Source organism: Aulonocara sp. 'chitande type north' Nkhata Bay, linkage group LG20 (assembly GCF_057382095.1).
Source record: "Aulonocara sp. 'chitande type north' Nkhata Bay isolate Kocher_YH1m ecotype deep benthic linkage group LG20, A_spYH_male_GT1.1, whole genome shotgun sequence".
Classification (NCBI taxonomy): domain Eukaryota; kingdom Metazoa; phylum Chordata; class Actinopteri; order Cichliformes; family Cichlidae; genus Aulonocara; species Aulonocara sp. 'chitande type north' Nkhata Bay.
This window is the reverse complement of record NC_141363.1, coordinates 3,015,778-3,029,702: the sequence shown is the minus strand read 5'-3', so window position 1 is coordinate 3,029,702 and position 13,925 is coordinate 3,015,778. Positions and strand designations below refer to the sequence as shown.

At 38.6% G+C, this 13,925-nt stretch overlaps 1 protein-coding gene across 14 annotated transcripts in view; it reads left to right on the top strand.

Annotated features, from left to right (window-relative positions):
- The first annotated feature begins 288 nt into the window (after positions 1 to 288).
- huwe1 (HECT, UBA and WWE domain containing E3 ubiquitin protein ligase 1) overlaps positions 289 to 13,925 on the top strand; it is a 51,898-nt gene continuing 38,261 nt past the window's right edge. For 8 of the 14 annotated variants that reach the window (XM_086278642.1, XM_086278639.1, XM_086278635.1 and 5 more), the window contains exons 1-16: positions 289 to 374; positions 2,291 to 2,360; positions 5,501 to 5,550; positions 5,793 to 5,862; positions 8,651 to 8,749; positions 9,269 to 9,475; positions 9,613 to 9,765; positions 9,856 to 9,918; positions 10,081 to 10,158; positions 10,276 to 10,323; positions 10,412 to 10,580; positions 10,675 to 10,775; positions 11,015 to 11,165; positions 11,274 to 11,401; positions 11,486 to 11,626; positions 11,723 to 11,828. In XM_086278642.1, the coding sequence (XP_086134768.1) occupies positions 5,818 to 5,862; positions 8,651 to 8,749; positions 9,269 to 9,475; positions 9,613 to 9,765; positions 9,856 to 9,918; positions 10,081 to 10,158; positions 10,276 to 10,323; positions 10,412 to 10,580; positions 10,675 to 10,775; positions 11,015 to 11,165; positions 11,274 to 11,401; positions 11,486 to 11,626; positions 11,723 to 11,828 (1,489 nt within the window). In that variant the 5' untranslated portion in view covers positions 289 to 374; positions 2,291 to 2,360; positions 5,501 to 5,550; positions 5,793 to 5,817. Of the gene's footprint in view, positions 375 to 396; positions 506 to 2,290; positions 2,361 to 4,029; positions 4,133 to 4,229; positions 4,340 to 4,691; positions 4,878 to 5,500; positions 5,555 to 5,792; positions 5,863 to 8,650; positions 8,750 to 9,268; positions 9,476 to 9,612; positions 9,766 to 9,855; positions 9,919 to 10,080; positions 10,159 to 10,275; positions 10,324 to 10,411; positions 10,581 to 10,674; positions 10,776 to 11,014; positions 11,166 to 11,273; positions 11,402 to 11,485; positions 11,627 to 11,722; positions 11,829 to 13,925 lie in introns of those variants that run through there. The other 6 variants (XM_086278632.1, XM_086278629.1, XM_086278630.1 and 3 more) reach the window with 6 other exon arrangements.

The following is a 13,925-nucleotide window of genomic DNA, read 5'->3' as shown; positions in this document are numbered from 1 at the left end:
TATTATTTTAACATCTTAACATCCCACAGTTTAATTTTAGGGTTGAATACATTTGTTAATACAATGTCCAGTCTTTTTTCCACAAATGTCAGTAAGTTTGAATGCACTTTGATATTAAACTATATTTTTCAGAAAGCCTGGAGACTTTTGCTGTGTGCTTTCGTTTGCACATTTAATTAAAAAGTCGAGACTGGAAATGCCATTTACTTCCAATCTGAAATGCCTTAGCATTTGTTTTTGTTTTGTGTGGTTTTTTAATAGCAATTACAAGGGAGTGCCCTGTGTAAACGCAACAGCAGGTATTCTCGCGAGAACTAAACTGCCATACCACTCGTTAGTGCAAGATGGAGAAGCAAATGTAACACGCATTCGAGGTAGGCAGAAAGACTTATTCTAAAGTGTTGACACAGGGTTTAGCAAAGCGGTGATGGGCGTCTATCGTCCGTAAATTGCTGATTGCTTCTCGTCACGGGATCCGAGCCACCAAAATAGTGTATTTTTAATGGTAATGTATGCGTCTTTTGCAGTGTAAACCGCCATTTTTAATTTAGCCGTGATCCCATGGATAGAGCATTGTGCGGACTCGGAGCCCTAACGGCTAGCCGATTAGCTCGCGCGAAACCCTCTAACACAGAAGCCGCACACTTAACACGCAGAGTCATGTTCACTGTGTGTGGGTATTTGCACCTCTGTGCAAGTAATTCAAAGCCAGTTTTCTCCCTCTGTTGCGGCTTGTTCTCTTGGCGGGAATGAAGACAACTTGAGTCAAAGTGTGTGTTGCAGATTGACTTTTCGTGATGTGCTAACGTTAGCCGTCAAAGCTGAATTAAAGCCGAAGTAGCAAATGTTAGCCAAAAGTGCTAGTAAACCTAGCTAACATCAGATGACTAGCTGTTAACTTTGTGTACGTTAGCGCCACTACTGACTGATCTTTAACTGCGTAGCAAGCTACTTAAACAACACTTAGAAACAATGGGATAGGAGCTGAATGAACACGCTTTCAACTTGGAGCTAACTCAGTTAACTTGGGAGTAATAATAGCCTTTACTTCACTTTGTGTTTCGGATGATGACTTCAACATTCCATAATGTCAGCAGCTATAAATGCTACAGGTTGGTTTTAGATTAAATGTGCGTTCATCGGTAGAATCAGCATGATTTCGTCAAAGAAAATATTGCACTCGGCTACATTTGCAAATGTTATTTATCCTTTATTTATAAATGTGATGCCGGTGAGTCTCACTGTCTCATTTACATATACAAGTCTTGAGATCAAGCGGTGAAACCACTTGGTGAAAACATACCGAGCTGCTGAAATGTGAATATTTGTTACCTGTCAGATTCCCTTCACCATCTCATCATACTCTTAATCGCTGTTAATTGTGATGGTATGACAAAGAAGTAGACCACTTCTCCGTCATTGGCTTAAATCTCCCCTGAGTGCCTCATGGGTTTTTGTATTCTTTATTATTGAATCAAACTATTGCCGGGATAATTCATTAATGCCAGGCCTCAGCTCGCTCATTAAAGGTGATCAGCTTATTAAAGTATAAAACAGTTTGAAAGTGGAGATGTGACAAGTTTTTCTGCAAATATTTTAATGTACTTTAAAATCTGGGTAATTAGGGTAATTCTGTTCAGTGATATGGAGGTTGTGATATTAAAGTACCATATGATTTAATGAGAGAGATTGCCGAAATGGAAATTGTTTTATGCGGACTACTACTCTCTCTCATGGATTTTTCATAAATAAAGTTCTGTTTGGTTGGCATAAATAAGGCATGCACATCAACAGCAAGTCTGTGCTGAACAGTGTAGTTTAATGGCAGACAAATAAGTTGAACTTGAGAAAATTTTAAACAGTAAGGATCTGTTGATTGTTGTCCATGTTTACAGAAAAAATAACTCCCATAGCAGTTATGCACACTGTCCAATTAGTAACAAGATATCAAAGAATTCAGTTTGTTTAAAAATAATGACTTAAGGAAGATACAGATAAGTTAGAAATGTCATTCACATGTGCAAAACCACATACATCCTGAAACCTGTGTCTAAAAGGAAACTGTTAAGGCCCCAAAGTTAGAAAACTGGAGGTACAGTGAAACAGAAATAAGTGTTTAACTATATTTAATTTTACAAAGTAGAAAATCTTTCAGTTTTAATGGAATTCTTCCTGAAACACTGACATGACGGACGTTTGGAGAAATAGAGATGGTGTTTCAAGTGTCCAAGCAGTTCCATTTTCTTTTCTTCATTCAAAACTAATTTCATTGTTTGTCATATGTTTTCAGATTGTGTAAAGAAACAGCGTAGTAAATCAAGGATGAGAAAGGTGGAACCACTGAACCAGATCAGATTCTGGTGAGTACTGCCTCCCCCCCTTTCTTTTTTTCTGCTTTGACTGAACTGAGCTGGTAATGCACACTATACATGAAGAATATACCTGCAGGGATAAATTGATGTAACAACTTAATATCTGTATCAGTCGATTTTTGCATCGCCTATTGGCAAATAAGATGGTATTCAGAGATGGCAGTGGTTGATGTTTATCTGTTGTGTTAGAGGAGATTTCCACGGGCTAAATGCTTTGGTAGTTTGAAGGGCTGAACGACATAAAAACAGTTCAGTATTTTTAAAAAAAATAATGATTTCTTTGTCATCATATGGCACAAAAAGCACTAAATGTCAAAAACAAAACACCCCCTATAGCCATTGGCAGAGTTTTGGCACATTCTAGTTTGCAATAAGAAGAAGAGGAGCAAGGTATTTCTGACAGTAAACACTTTGGTGTATTTGAAATATTTTTCCACAACTCAAACTAGCAGAAGTTATTGAAATTCCTAAATAAGAAAATGTGACCTTCTTTTCTGGTTCCATGTGGTTATATCTGTCTAACCAGATGGTCTTGGTGAGATTTACTGTGATTTCTATTTTTCAGCCATTGTTCAGCTCTGAACAACTGGGCTCAGTGACAGTGTTTGTGCTGCTCATCATACCCAAATATTAATTTAGGGAAAAACCATAACCTCTCACAGGGTGTGTGGAGCTTTTGGAAACTTTTTGGTTTTATGTCCGTGCTGTAATCAATATTGGCAGACATCCATATTTATAATTTTAAAAAAACCTGTAAATACTATTTTAAATAATCACCAATATACAACCAATGTCAGTAAAATATCCACTGATATTGCAATAAAATATTTAAAACAAAAACATCCCTTAAGATAATGCCTAGATATGGCAGGGGTTTAATTTAGTCCCCACTCATTTTGTGTAATTTGAATTTGCCTATCAATAAATAATGCATGAATAATTCAGATTAATTTGGTAAACAAATATAGTGCCAAAAGAAAACAATGCTTCCCTTTCCCCCCCCTTTCTTCTTCTTTTTTTTTTAATGACACTGAATTTTGTTGAATTAGGCATATGGAGAAAACTACACTTAAATCATATAAGCTATAATGTAGCACTGAGTAACTGAGCAAGGTCGGTGTTCTAACATCAGTATGTTAGCTCTTAAAGGTTTGAATTAAGTACTTGCTTACTTCATCAGAGAAGTCTTACACACATAATGCAACAGTGAGTAATCTTAAAAAATATCAATGAACTAGACAATTAGCAACCTCTAAGCTTATTTAGCTGAAATAAAGTGTATACTCCTGACTTGTCCAGGTTTTGTAAACAGGCTTTTAAAAATTCTGATTTATTTATTTTGTAAATATTCATGGATCAAATACCTAAAGTTGTTTTGATGCAATGTGCTTGTGTTTTCTAAGTGTTCACGGTGGCTAGCACAATATTTTGATGCACATGTAAGTTCGTATGAATATGTCGGCGCTTACGCTGGTGTGCCTGGTATGCTTTCATGAAAATAACTTGAAGAACTGTGTCGACTTAATATGATAAGATGTTTTGGTGGTGCATCCCACAGAGGGCCCATTGCCCCGTTATAAATACGCACTGCATCGATACAGACAGCAGTGGCTTCTCATTCCCAGCCGTAGCGTTATTCACTTTTTGCACACTACCCACACTCATCATGACTGTGCCAAGAGCTAGTGCCTATGTGCTATGGAAACAGGCGGGGATACTGTAATACTCCGGACGGACGAACAAACTTCTTAATTGATTCGGTAGTCAATTTTCCCTTCTGCAAACTAAAAACAAAACTCGCAGTGTCACGTTTGACCAGTCCGACAATGATTCAGCGAGTTGTTCTGCGTTTCTGCTCACTGCTCAACTAACGGTAGCTAGCTCGCTAGCTAGCGCGTGCAACGACTGTAGCTTTAGAGCCAGGAACTCCGAGCCTAAGAAAAAAAAAGTCACGTTAGTGTTTCCAGGTATTTTGCACACATTCCTCTCTTTGTCGCTAGTCACCGAGTTGTTTACAGATTCATCTTAACTGGAGTAGGGCCAGCACAGAACTAGGGAGTGCGGGCTCCTTTTTGCGGCCTGTGCAGCCCCGACCTAAATTAGTCAAGAGTCAGGTCAGGAGAGGATGGTGAATCTGTAAGGTCTGGTTTGACAGCTGTGCCACAAATGGTCCTAGCGGTTTGAATTTTGTTTAGTTACATTGTGAATGGTTATCGCTGATGACACGCATGACTTGATTATGACTTGGCTGACTTTTTAAAAAACGTTTGGTGACTTAGAATTTCAGAGGAAGATCGTTTGCTAACGGTACCGGTAGCTCGGTGTTAGCTGGTCAGGGGTTAACATCTCCGCAGCAAACGTTGCCGATCGATTCTGTCGCTACGTTGAGTTTTACAGGGGTTCTCGTTTTCTTAGACGTGTTGCTACCTGATTACAAACAAAACGCATCACGTTTATGACCTATAACTGCAGAGTGGGCTTTGAATAGGAACTTGTTAACGTTAGGTAAATAACGTAAAGCTATTACCGACGCTAGCTTGTTAGCTAGGTAGCTATAACTTTAACCTGTAAGCTTCGAGTCGTTTGAGTTTATGGAAAAGCAAACAGAGAGGCACACTGTTTGGCTTAAATCTCCCCTGAATTTGAAAGTGATGAAACGTCGGGCTAATGTTTTAGGCCAATAAATGGGACCCAATATAATTTGATTAACTTTGTGTCGTACATTGCTCGCTAGCCGTCAGCTAATGCTCTTCCCGGTTTGCTTTGTGATCATCAGACTTTTAGAGAGCCTGAGAAAATGTCAATGTTTTCATCACCTTTTTAACCACTGGTGGTGATCAATCATATTTCGCTGTAACAGAATTTCGAGGATTATCGCCATATCATCTACCTTTGCTTATTCATTGAGTGCCCTGCCAAATGTTGAGATTTGTAGTCGACTGTCTGTATTTTGTTATGTGTATTTCAAGTACATAATGTACGAATTTACCTAGATATATAGCCAGCAGGTACTTTTTTGTGTTATATTATGTACTGGATATTATCCAAATAATTTACATATTTACCTGGAGCATTTTTTTTAAATAACATATGGAACACTGTTTTGATGTAAGGTTTTGATTTTACAGATAGAGCAACTGGAACATGCCCTTAAGTGGGCATTGCCAAATATTTTTTTGTAAGTATGTATCTTATTTGTTTTTTTAGTCTTTTTTTTTTGGGTTTTTTTTTTTGGTTTTTTTTTAAGACATTTTAATGTTAATATTTCAATATCTGAATAACTGTTTGGCTGGGAGTATTTAGATATGTAAAGTCCAAATGTATATTTACCCAAGTGCTATAGAAGAATATCTGCATCACAGCACACTGAAATTCATTATTAGATGTTGCTTTATGGGTTACATTAACATTTCTCAACAGGAGCAGCAAATAGAGATTATTGACAATGAAGGTCGACAGAAGCAAGTTAAAGAAAACACCTACGGAAGCTGTGAGTATATTTGATGCTGGCTGCGTTTTCTTTCATAGCTCCTAACCTCACTACTGCCTAAATTGCATGTAGTTGGGATATTTAGGATGACTTTTCTCTAGCCAATTGTGATAAGAGTTCATAATGGGAGCAGGGCCTAAAAGAACTTGTTGAAGATGCTTTTTATTTTTATATTGTAAGAAATTTACAGTGTGTCATGTCCAAAAATGCGCGGGGGGGGGGGGGTCTATGACTGCAAGCATGATGTGTACGATACAGTTGACAACTCGGATAACTTCTCTATTAAAAATCTGGGAATTTTCTTATCTGTAATGTAGAGCTGGGCGATAGAATGATAACGATATGTATCGCGATATAACTTTTACTCGATAGAGAAATTAAGCTATCGCGATAGACCTCGCCGCTCTTGTCCTCTTAAAATAAAAATAAAAAAATTAAAATTAAAAAAAAAGGTCAGCCAATCCAAACTAAGTTGCGCAGAGCCGAACCAATCACAGCCGCAGCGTCACGTCGCGTGACTTGTTACGTACAGCACAAGTGCCAAGCCGCACGTGTGTTTGTTTGGGAAGCAGCCAGCGGGTAATGGCGCCAGCGCGTAATGGAGGAAATGAGTGTGCCGACTAGAAAAATCAACCGAGCGTGACCGAAGAGAAAACAGATGATGGTTCCAATGCCGGAGAGATTGTCGAACGGAAGAGCCATAGAAGTTCCGTAGTGTGAAGGTATTTCGGCTATTTCAAGTCTGACAAAAAACAGAGTAGCGTGCACTGTAAATTGTGCCGAAAGCAAGTCTGGAAATACAATAAACTGGTGCATGCGTCACACTGCGCGCCACGTTATTGTTTCGGTGAAATGAATTTCTACAATACTGTTACTGTTAATTCTACTCTCTGCAGTGTTTAAATGCTTACATATACACACAGTTACTGTCCGTCCACACATACGACTCTGTTCTGCTTCTATGCCCCAGCTTTGTTTACTTTTTCCCACCGAGGCTTCTAGACTTCTGATTGGCCAACATTTCTGCACGGTTAGGAATCTAGCGCCACCTGCTGCTTTGGCATGTTCATAGCAGCGTTTTCCTTCATTTCTGCCTTTATGTGTGGACGGGATTATTTTTTTAAAACGAAAACGGAAAATCTCCGTTTTCAAAAATACCCGTGTACGTGTGGACGTAGCCTCAGTCTCTGACTGGAAGCGCTAATTCGTCATTTGGCTTTTGTCAGACTAAAGTAACTGTTAAAACTGTTTGAAAAGCTCAGCTATACAACAAGGAGAGATTGAGAATTTCCTTTTAGTTCTCACTTTATTTGATATTGACAAAAGTTAGTCAGTTTTGTCTGTTCTTCTGTAAAACAAACTAAGATTTATTTTTAGAATTAATATTTTGTTTCTAAGTGGAATTGACAATTTAGTAGTCTGTTTCGTTTGTTCTATTTTGAAACTTAAACGCTTTAGCGGCTGCCTTTTGTGTAGTTTGCAATATTTGCCTTTATTTATCTGAAAAAGTCTCATGTTCCTTAAGTACATCTACCCTGTTGAACTTATTATGGGAAATAAATATTTAAATAAAAACAAGCTGCTGATTATTTCACATTTTACTTGTGAGCAACGGCACATTTAAATCTTACAAATATAGTTATTTGGCTTATATCGTGATAGATATCGTTATCGCCTGAAATGAAAAAAACATATCGTGATATGAAAAAATCTCATATCGCCCAGCTCTACTGTAATGTTTTGATAAGCAGGAATGGCTGTTATCCTTGTTTAATGAAACCCCAGTTAACAAAACTGGATACAGAAATAACTTTATTCCAATTCTATTAATTACTGTGGGTCTGGCTGTAACTGTTTTGAGCACCAAACATTTCTACAGGAAAAATTCTGGTATTTATCTTAGAAGGATCTTGAACTCTCTGAACTGAATTTGGTTAAATTGAACTGAAATACTTTAATGTTGGAGTTTTTAAGAATGGTAAGGGGTTAGAGCTGAAGACTTAATACATTTAACAGCCATACTGTTGTTTACCTTGATGATAATGCCTGCTCAGCTGATTGCCGTGATAAGTAAACAGTGACAGGACACGTCTTGTAGGATTGTGCTATTCAGAAATGGAAGTATTGGTCAGTTAAACCAAGTAATTCACTATGCTTTTTAACTGTTGGTTCAAAGATGTTGAACAGTCTTCCACCACTAGGCAGACTGCAGCACCCCTCACTTTTTTGAAGGGAAGTTGTAAACAACTAGGTGGAAAGTAAAACAAGTCACGGCCCTGCTAAAGCAGAGAATTCTAGCAGTACTTTGTTTTAGAAAATAAATGCCTGTATCTAAACTGTTTCAGAATAAAATGGCATTCAACCACATTTTGCACAAGGGTACTGGCATTAAAGAATGCTGTGGTGCTAGCATTGCTAATGTCAGGCTCACTTTGTTTCTCAAAGAGTGTGATTACCAGCTTAAAGTAGCTCAAATACACACATAGTATTTCTATGTACAATTTTAAGCCCAGTTCATTAGATTGTGCTCAGTTTGACTTTGACTTGCTTTTTGACTTGTTAATTGATCTTTTTCTTTTCTCTTCCTTCTCATATTTAAACAACTTGAGTGAAAGTATTGTGGGTTATTGTGTTTGCCCAGAGTTGTTAGTTCAGTGTAAATGGAGATTTTCACTGTCTATCAGCATAGATCATCTGTTTAGGGTGGTATATTGTGTTTTGAGAAGACTCCTAAGGATCCAGGAACTGTGCTTGACCAAATATTTTCCTAAACCTTCTGCACCAACAGCCTGCTGACTGCAGGATACTTATAGAGAAGCTCAAGGCATGCAACGATGAGCAGCTATTGGTTGAACTGCAGCATATCAAGACCTGGAATATTGGCAAGGTAAGAAGATTAGGCTGAAGGAGAAGCTACTCCTTCAGTCTTTTATAAAACACAAACTCTTATAACAAGGTTCCCATCACTCTAGAATTGTGTGGAATATCATCAAATATATTTGAGAAATTTCACAATACCTGTTGACACAAGTTCATGACATCATTTCCGCACCACACTCCTAGAAACATCTCCCTGAAATGAAATTATGTCTTAGCAAGTGTAGTAATAATACAGATTAACAGAATGCAAAAGGGAATGGGGAATGAGAAATAAATTGACTTTGACTTTATTAAATTTATGAAAACTTATGAGCTACAAGCAAATATAAAAATAATTATGTATGAATGTCACTGGCACTTGCCATTGGTCTGACTTGCTGTCATTACAGAATCCTAATGGCCAGAAGTACTACTAATTTGAGAGTAGAATACAAAATCTAAAACTTTTTTTGGACATTAAATTAAATCAATGATATGTAATATTTGTTTGAAATTAGTTTTTTGTTTTTTTTATCTCTTTCAACAGTGTGAGCTTTACCATTGGGTGGATCTGTTGGACCGCTTTGATGGTATTCTGTGTGATGCAGGCCAGACAGTAGAGAATATGTCATGGCTGCTGGTGTGTGACCGTCCAGAGAATGGACAGCTCAAAGCCTTGCTTTTGGCAGTGCTCAACTTCACAGCTTTGCTTATTGAGTACAGCTTCTCTAGGCACCTTTACAGCTCCATAGAGGTATGGTTCAACCAATTCAGCTCTTCAGTACTACTGATACATATTTGTTTATTTTTTGTGCTGTGGATATATCAGAGAAAATGAAGTTCACAAACTTAAATATTTCTTGTTTTATCTACCATCCACCCCCTTTACAGCACCTGACCACCTTGTTAGCATCATGTGACATGCAGGTGGTCCTGTCTGTGCTGAACCTACTCTATGTGTTCAGTAAGCGATCCAACTACATCACAAGACTGGGATCTGAAAAAAGGACTCCTCTCCTGGCCCGTCTGCAGCACTTGGCTGAGGTCTGGTGAACATTTGTCATTGTGATTCTAGCTGTCCCTCAAGAAGTGGAGTTGAATTGTTTAGTCTCTTTGTTCTTTTCTTTTCTGCAGAGTTGGGGTGGGAAGGAGAATGGCTTTGGTCTGGCTGAATGTTGCAGGGATCTGCCTATGACGGTAAGATTTTTTTTTTCTTTCTTTTTTTTGTGAGTGAATGATGTTTCATAACTATAATCTACATATTACTGTTGGCCAGAAAGTTTTATGTTTCTAAATAGATGCTGTCAAAAACTATTAAATTACGCCTACTTATAAATTATGTGCATATTCCCACTGCAGAAGTATCCTCCCAGTGCCACCACACTTCACTTTGAGTTTTATGCTGAACCGGGCCCTGAGGTCAAAGTAGAGAGAAAGGTATAGGCATCAACATTTACTAAAGCAACCAAAGTAAAAACTGAATAATATTTGGAATATTCTGTTGACCACCTGACTGTGTCCCAATCATTTCCAAATGTCATATTCCCTCCGCAGACAAGTAGTAACACACTACATTATATTCACATCGAGCAGCTTGACAAGGTACAGTCAAATTAGAATTGCATCATTAACAGCTTAAAAGCCACATCTTGGCTTCTTGACCTAATACATAGCTTGTTTTGTCTCATAGATTTCAGAGAGCCCATCAGAAATCATGGAGTCACTGACAATGATGTACAACATCCCAAAAGACAAACAGACCCTACTGTTTACTCATATTCGACTAGCCCATGGTTTCTCAAATCACAAGAAGAGGTTGCAGGCTGTACAAGCCCGACTGCATGCTATTTCTATACTGGGTGAGCAGAAAGCTTTTTCCCAAGAAAGTGACATGATTTTGGTCCTAGTTTTATGTTCTAACCTTTTCTCTCTTTCTTTGCCTCTCCCCACCAGTGTATTCAAATGCACTCCAAGAGTCAGCCAACAGTATTCTGTATAATGGCTTGATAGAGGAGCTGGTGGATGTCTTGCAGATTACAGACAAACAGCTTGTGGTAAGAAAGTAATTTTTTTTTTTTTTTTTTGCCCCCCTTTTTTTTTCCCCCTTCAAGCTCGATCACTGTCATTACACTAAATGTACTTTCATTGTATTAATAAAATGTCTTTTGATGTGTTTTGTGAATGTGTGAGAAGATGATTACTTTCAGTGCCTTCTTTATTCTTAGGTCTGCACAATATCTGTCCTTTTTCATTGTCTTTTCTCTGAAGTGCTGTATTGGATTTTGTTCTTCAGGATATCAAGGCGGCCTCTTTGCGCACTTTAACTTCAATTGTCCATCTGGAGAGGACGCCCAAGCTTTCCAACATCATCGACTGCACCGGCACTGCCTCATACCATGGCTTCTTGCCCGTGTTGGTTCGCAATTGCATACAAGCAATGATTGGTGAGAACATAGCAGAAATTATGACCCAAATTTTTAATGAGTGATGTGCAAGAAATTTGGTAAATAAAATCAGAGCTTTTAACCCCCCCGCCCCCCTTTGCTTTCTAGATCCTCTGATGGAACCTTACCCACACCAGTTTGCAACAGCACTCTTTTCATTCCTTTACCATTTGGCTAGCTATGATGCTGGAGGGGAGGCCCTTGTGTCCTGTGGAATGATGGAAGCCCTCCTTAAGGTACATACAGGCCCTATAGTACATCGTAGCCATTCATAATGTTGTCTTTAAGAAATATATCAATGATTATCTTGTACTTCATAGGTGATCAAGTTCTTGGGTGACGAGCAGGACCAGATCACCTTTGTAACAAGAGCAGTGCGGGTTGTGGACCTCATCACCAACCTTGACATGGCTGCCTTTCAGTCCCACAGCGGCCTTTCCATTTTCATCTGCAGACTAGAGGTTTGTTAGGCATATTCCTGACCTAGCCACTTTTGGATACAGTCACTCAGTCCTCTGCATTTGCTCATTCCTCTCTCTATCAATTTCTTAAAATAGCATGAGGTGGACCTGTCGAGAAAAGAGTGCCCTTTTGTCATCAAGCCAAAGATCCAGAGGCCTAGTGCAGCAGTAGAGTCTGAGGACATGGACACAGACATGGAGAGTAAGTGAAGATATGGAATGTTTTGAACTTCAATAATATACCAAAAACTTGATTAGAAAACAACCAACCAACCACATGACGTTATGTTCCGTACTAACAGAAGATTGCTCTAAAAGGTTTTTTAAAACTTTTAACTAAAAGCACTTATTTCTTAAATTCAGCTTCACAGACAGTGTTATATCTGTGTCACATTTTGAGAGCAGGGCTCAATGGTGTATATTAGCCACTATATGTATAGTGTTTCATGTCCTCTTTAATGTTTAACATCAGGGTGGTGGTTAAAATGATCTCAATGGACTGGTATTTACATAGTGCTTTTCTATTTATACTGACCACTAAAAATGCTTGACACGACACATGCATTGATAGATTTATTCCACAAAATCATAGCGCTTTGTTGGTCTCACCTCTACATCCAATTTAAAATTGATTTGACCTCACATGGATGTCTCTAAACAAACGGAGCAAACCCACCCTGGCACAGGGAGAGCATGCAGGCTATGTGCATGATGGCTCCAGGAAGGTGTGAACCTAGAACCTTCTTTCATGCTGTAGATGGTGCTAGCTTTTATTTACTGAAAACACATACCCTGGATGGAATCTAGATTGCTCAGGCATGCGGATGGTATGGTAAGAATTTGTTGTCACCAAATTCTGTGACTCCTTGGATGGTGTCAAACATTCAGGCTGGTGCAGGTTGTATAATGAGGGGAATCTTTGTGGACCAGATTTAGGGCAACTTTAAACCTGTTATTGATTGAATGCTGCTGCTGACTTGAGAATTTTTGTTGATAAACTCAACAGTGAGTTCTTAGTGCTTCACCGGCCTTTCCAGTCTTTGAGTAGAACACTTCTCATTTGAAAAGAGGGTTGTTGGATGAATGCGGCGCTGACAGATCTTCTAAACGTATTGGGGTAACTCCTTTACAGAGAGAATGTTGGTATTTTTGAATTTTAGTTGGCATCAGAGGAAAATCACGTGTTCCAAAATAATCAAGCACTATGTGAATGTGTTTGATCAAACATGGCAGGTGAACAAGGACATATGACTTCTTTGCCAAAAAGTTGATTCTTTTCATCTGGATGTAGCGTTTTCAGTGGGAGAAATGTTTCATCATTCATCCAAGTGACATCTTCAGAAGTCTTGACTTCTTGATCCAGATGAACAGAATCAAATTTTTTGGGTTTTCCTTACCTGGATGATTGAGCGTGCATCAAGATATGGCTTTGTTGTAGGGCTGTTCGATATAACGATATATATCGGATGACGATATAAAAACGTCTATCGTTTCATTTTACGCTATCGTTTGTTTCTTGGTGTCGCAAAATAAACTGTTTACGGCAATGTTTTTTCATTATTTTGATGGTCACTGTAGTGGCTATATTAATTTCTTCTTTCTCTTATATTTAATATAACCACACTACAGACAGACAAGCGTTTGTTTTTATGCGTTGTCGTTAGCAACAACGAAGGTAAAACCACCGCGTGTCCGCTTGTTCCACATAAACCTTTCGCAATAAAGCTCAAGATCCTGTGGAGACTTTTCAAAATAAACTGAATCACGTGAAAGATGCAGAGTGTATACGGATGAGAAGCAAAAAAGAGCCGCCAGGTCGTTACAGCGACACGACAAAGACGGTCCAAATTCGAAGACTCCGACAAATGTGGCCCAGAAATGCGCCCTTCATTTCCCCTGATTTGAAGGATGGGTCGGGTGTATACTTCGTGGCCCAACCTATCCCAGAATTCTTTGCGCGGCCCTGCTTAGTTTCCAACAATGGCGGCAGCTAGTTAGTTTTAATATTACTCTTATTATTCTTTCTGGGTCACAAAATAAATGTTTAACATATTTTCAGGCGAGAATGTAGCTGTATAAACCTCAAATATCTGCTCAGTTTATCAAGACACCACATATTTTCAAAAGCACTCTGACGTTTTCGGAGACGTCTGTTACCCACCAGCTCGATAGCTAGCCGGGGTTCAAGGCTCACTAGAGCCGGTGAGAACACCAGACTGCCGGCAAATCGTTTTCAAACCCACCGTTGTCTTTCGCTGCTCAGGTTAAACATGATGTAAGTCACTTAGATAACTCAAAA